General features: G+C 39.1%; 1 protein-coding gene across 1 annotated transcript in view; it reads right to left on the bottom strand.

The window, feature by feature from the left end:
* SH3BGRL2 (SH3 domain binding glutamate rich protein like 2) overlaps positions 1–5,185 on the bottom strand; it is a 43,502-nt gene extending 38,317 nt beyond the window's left edge. Inside the window, exons 1-2 of the mRNA XM_014307058.2 lie at positions 5,115–5,185; positions 115–220 (exon numbers count right to left, since the gene is read on the bottom strand). Of these exons, the coding sequence (XP_014162533.1) occupies positions 115–220; positions 5,115–5,185 (177 nt within the window). The remainder of the gene's footprint in view (positions 1–114; positions 221–5,114) is intronic.
* Between the last annotated feature and the right edge of the window lie 320 nt (positions 5,186–5,505).

Here is a 5,505-nt window from a genome sequence, read left to right as displayed (position 1 = left end):
GTGCCGCCCTCCAGGTGCGCTGCCCGCAGGTCGAGGTGAGCAACGCCTGAAATTGCTCCCCCCGCCAGGAGGGCTGCTCCTCGCTCCAGCTCAGGCTGCTCCTGCTCCTCCTACCCCATGCGGAGCCGCCAGATCTGATCTGCTGGGTCCGGGTCTGGCCTCTTGGTCGCCGCTTACTGCGGCAAAAGGGTGGAAAATGAGCCGTTCTGGATAGGCAATCCTGTCAAGGCAAGCAACAGGGACAACGCAGGAGAGGCAGGACAATGGGTGAGAGGGCTGTCCTACGCCATATATCCCAAAGGAGTTAAACAGCGCTGCCCATTTTCACTCCTTGGTATGGATGTACAGTTCCCAATATTGTCAGCTGTGGAACAGATGTTATTAATCATCAGGATAAGCGGATAACCCCAAATAACCCTTCATCAGTCAGCTCACGTGCAAGTGACCAAGGGCAACTCGGTCCTCATCAGTTTTTGGGTCTGTGAGGATGCAGATTGCCTTTAAATAAAGTCAAGAACCACACAGTTCACAACCTTATACATGTTATTACAGTCGTAACCCCATCCTCTTACTTCCCTGCATGCAGCCCGATGGTTGCTCATTCCCTCTGACTAAATTTCCCCTTCACACAGTTTCACCCCAATGATGAAGTGTGCTATGCCATCTTCCTTCACACCTTTGCATTGCCACTGCCCTCAGTAAATTTCCACCGTTCAGACTAAGCACAGACCTTGACTTGCTTCTAAATATATCCTTAAAGCTTGTTGTACGTTTTAATATTGATTATTTTGTTTGAAATCCTGAATTTCTTGAGGAAGGTACCTAGCAAGAGCCATAAAACACTCAGTGCTCTCTTAGAGCTTGATTTGTCTTGTGGGAGTCATTAGAAAGCTTTCTACTGATTTCACTGTCCTCTGGACTGGAGCTTAATATCAGGAATATAAAGTCCTAAAATGGGAATTCAAGTACCAGTCTTGCAGAGATGTATGCACTGCTTTGCTTTCGTGAGAGTGCTTGTTGAAAGAAAAAAAGAGTAAACTTTGTTAGAGTGCTCTTGGGTACAAAGGTTAAGATTTTCTGGCTTCAGTGCTCCTGTCTTCACTTGAGCATAACTTTTACTATGGGAAACACAAACTGGTGAACGACAAGTGTTTATTGTTTAATTGCTGCTGAATGTCCAGGGAAAGTAGCAAAGAAGACAAACTTGTTTCTATGTTGGTTTGTAAGGCAACACCAAGTGACTTGTTAAAATTCTGTGATAGGTGAGAAATTAAAGGAATTTGCTGGAAAATTCCCATTACCTTACTCGGTGAATTACCTTCACACTGCAGGATTATTTCTGACAACAAATTTTACTGTATATCTCAAAGTTTTTCTTTAAAAGATGGAGGTGCTTACTTCCCACTTATTTCTCTATTTACTCACTACTAGAAAATATTTGGTTTAATATTCTGTTTTGGCCATACTCTTGTTTCATTTTATGAAACAAAATCAGGGCAATTCACTGCAGCTGGTTGTACATGATTCACTCACAGTACTAATACATAGACTTAAACTATAATATTAATAAATTCTGCTCATTAATATATTTCATAAATACTGCAAAGCAGAAAAAAAAGATACACTGATTTGAAGGTGCTGGACATCTTTATCTCTCACTCTAAATATAAGAAGAAGATGCTCCTACATCTCAGAGACAGCCTTGACACATAACCAGTAACCCAGATAAAGCATGTTGCAATAGCATTATATGGAAAAAGCATGAGCTGTAAATAAGAAAATTAAGAATTCTAATGGAACTGTAAAAACTGTAATTAAGGTATTTTTTTAATTGTTTCCTCTTCATATAAGTATCCTCTATTTTGTTAGCTCCAAAAGCCACAGATACAGTCTCCTTTCCCATGTGGAAAACAGACAATTTTCATTTCAGTTCATTTGAAAGTGCTTATAGACTGCATAAATCCTCAAAAGCTATGGAGAAAAAATGACAGACAAGACACTGCACAATTTTCTTTTTTATTGTTTTTAGAGTCTCCCTTTTGTTCCTGCAGCCCTTGGGTTGTAGATTCCTACAGTATGAACTTCAAAACAGAGTCTGAGCAGCTAAACTCATAGCCAGAATTGATAAACTCAAATGGAGCTAAAGTATCAGAGCTCAAGAAGATCTTCCCTCTATCACACTTGGCACAGCCTCAGCAAAAGCTTCAGCATCTTTATTCCACACATATTTAGAGAGTAGGGGGCTCCATCATCAAAGAGTAGGGGGCTCCCTGCCCACATTCAATTTGATAACTAATGCAACAATTTAAGTAAAGCATCCTTTCAAACACTCACTGGAACTGATTTTGAAAAATCTCAGCCTGTATTTCAGTGAATTTTCTTGTATTTCTCAATTTTTAGGTATTTTTATAATATTTTGGCCTAAAATTTTTGCACCTAGGACTTTTCGGTAGCAACTTTGATGTAACATGGGAATTGAAAATCCAGAGAGCTTTCTCCTGTCTGTTTTGCCAGTCTTTCCATACACATAATGAAGCTAGTTTGTTGTGGAAGTAATCCAGAAAGTCAGGAAAAATAAATGTTACACTGAGAAACTGAAGATTTTAAAGCTTGTAGAGCAGCATCTTACTTTATGTGGCTCCTAAGCAGAGAATTGTTCCTCTGTGGTGTGAAAAACCTATTGAACATCACCCTGTGATGTTTTGCATTTTCGAGTATTGTACAGGTTAAGACTGGACATCACCCTTTGTCCTGCAGCTGCTGCCAGTAAATGTCCTGAGGCCACGCCTGTAACTCCATTTCTATTGTACAGTTCTGGACACTTGAAGACAAAGTGGTACGAACTTTTAGTTAAGTAGAAGAAATGTAATAAATTAAAAACATTGCTAAAATGATTTATGAGCAGTTTCCCATGTTTACAGGAGGTACAGAAAGACTGGAGTAGACAATGAGAATTTATGGGGGCAGGGGTAGTTTCTAAAGATTTCGTGGTAAGAATGATTCATTGTTATGCCAGACCTTCATGGAAGATTAAACAGAACTTTGCTGCTGCTAAGGTAACAAAGTACACACAAACCCAAGGCTCATGAGTATGTGAAAACAGAAGTATAAAAGTACAACTTTTAACAAAGAACATTCTAGTTATGATAAAAGGTGATTGTATAGTAAGATGCAACAGGCATAGAATAAAAATACGGGACAAACAAAATACTATGTTCAGGGCTGAAAAAATTACTAAGGTGGCTTTATTTCCACCTGAAAGAAGCAGTCTGTCCAAGGCATTTTAGAAGTTTTCTGGTCCATGGGTTGTTATTACCAATCAGTTATTTCTCTGGGTTCTGTGAAATATTGTTAAGAAACAGTAAAATCTCATAGATTGTGCAACATAGATTCAGTCCACATACTTCAAATTTCTAAAGAGGTCTTTACCACTTTTTAAAAATTCCAAGCATCAAAACATTTGAAAATTACAATTTAGAATGCCATTAAAAGCTCTGACAGTTCAGATCAATCTTTTTTTGCTCGAAATGTGACTGTCATGGTAGGGAGAAGAAAACGAAGTTAAAGGGTAGAGAAGACACAGTGCTCCAGCTTCAACAGAGTATCATCAGCTGCTCTTGCACTGCAGAACACCAGAGAAAGATAACTGCAAGGCTCTAAACCATACAAAATGGCCAAGATAATGTAATGTAAGAACAGGACTGTTTCATTTGTTGAGTAATGGCACTCAGTGTGGTGGCTTATAGCTGTCTTGGCCAGACACAGCTTGAAAGCACATGAGATAATGCTGCTTGGAGCCCAAGTCTCTGTATACATCCTAGAAGTCCCTGTATTTTTAATGTAACATTTTGTTCACATAAGTAACCTCCAGGGCACATTTTCTCCATTGTGCTTAAATGTGCTGCAGCTGTGGGCTGTGCATACTCTTATGAATCCTCCTCTACATGCACAACAGGTCAAGCAGCTCCTAGTCAAGATCACTCTATCCTTTGCAAAATTTTTTTGATGTTTTATTAGTTGTTGATGTTTCTCAATCACAAACTCAGTTTCATCCAAGACTGTTCTTTCCAGAACCTTCACTGTGGCCAGAAGTTTACATTCAGAGCATTTCTCAGTGTTTCCCGCAGTCAGATTTTAGAGATACCATCCCAAGATAGAGCTCTTTCTCTTTTGACTTGACTTACTCTGGAGCTACAATGAAGCCCATGTGTTAAAGTAGGCTCTTGGGAAGAGACAGAGCTAGAACAATTTTGAGAAAGCTATTGATTCTTGCATTTACAAATTTGTGGCATGGTGAGGAGAGCAGAGAGGTACATCTGTTCTTCATTTCAGAATTATTTCTGTATCATCTCTTTATAACTGACAGAAGAAAATAAACCCAAACAAACAAAAAATATTTTAAAATTCCAGAGATCTCAAGTAAATCTTCCTTCATACCATTAAATCTAAATGTACTTAGATAATTACAAAGCTGTATGAGTCCATTCTTTTCAGGGTCTGCTCTTTAGTTGAAGTCACAATCTGCTGGTCTTTATTTAAAACATGACTAGCTTTAGAATCTGTGACTGCTTTGATTCCCTCCATGAATTCCTAATACTAAGAAATTTGAAAAGAAAAACATTTTCCTGTGAAGTTCCACATCTGATATAGGTCAGTCATCTGACTTGTTCAGTCAACTGGACCTGGAGATTAAAACATCTTTCATGTTCTGTATAAATCAGTCATAATTCCTTAAGCTTCCAGCTACATTGTGTAAGGAGTTCTAGGGTTCATTTTCTGCTTGTGTCTTTAATGATCCACTGTTACTGAAGGGGGTGGCTCTGACTGAGGACAGGAATTCAGGCAGGTTTCAGTCAGTGTCAAGCCTTCTACTTTGTCTACACTTTAGCACAAGATACTGCCAGCAAAAATCAGGCCCAACAATGTCAAGTCCAGTAGGTTTGCATTCGTATTTCTGCTGATTTGAACAACATTTAGTAATGTACATTACTGCAGAGGGATGAGGGATGAAAGCCCCCACAAATCTAATTTCCCCATCTGCCATTCCAATGAAACCTAAATTAGCAAGTACTCAAGATGTGAAGTGCACTCGAAGAACAGCCATGGAGCCTTACATTCCTGCCAGCCCTTTCCGGGAGGGATCTTCTGCCAAGCCCTCGGAAAAACAATCTACCACCACATCCATTTTGGCTTTTTTTCAGCAGTTTTCCCATATCTGTTCAGTTCCACTCTGACAAGGCACTTTAGAAGACTAATTTCTTGCAGGATGCAGAAGTGGGTCAGCAATAATATTTACACATGCAAGGACAAAAAGAGTAATCTTGTGGAGAATAAGGAGCAGTTGAGTACATGAATTTTGGCAATTTGCCTAAAGTGTATGCACTAAATGAACTAAGAATAGTTATCATTTTTATAGTATTTAAGAGGTTTTTAGATGTTTCACAGAACAGAGAGGTGGGAAAGCATCTCAAACGTGATGTAAATTTGAGGATAAGGATTATGTGT

The sequence above is a fragment of the Geospiza fortis genome, unplaced genomic scaffold (assembly GCF_000277835.1).
Source record: "Geospiza fortis unplaced genomic scaffold, GeoFor_1.0 scaffold190, whole genome shotgun sequence".
In the NCBI taxonomy this organism is placed as follows: Eukaryota; Metazoa; Chordata; class Aves; order Passeriformes; family Thraupidae; genus Geospiza; species Geospiza fortis.
The sequence above is the reverse complement of the archived record's forward strand: the minus strand, read 5'-3'. Positions and strand labels throughout refer to the sequence as shown.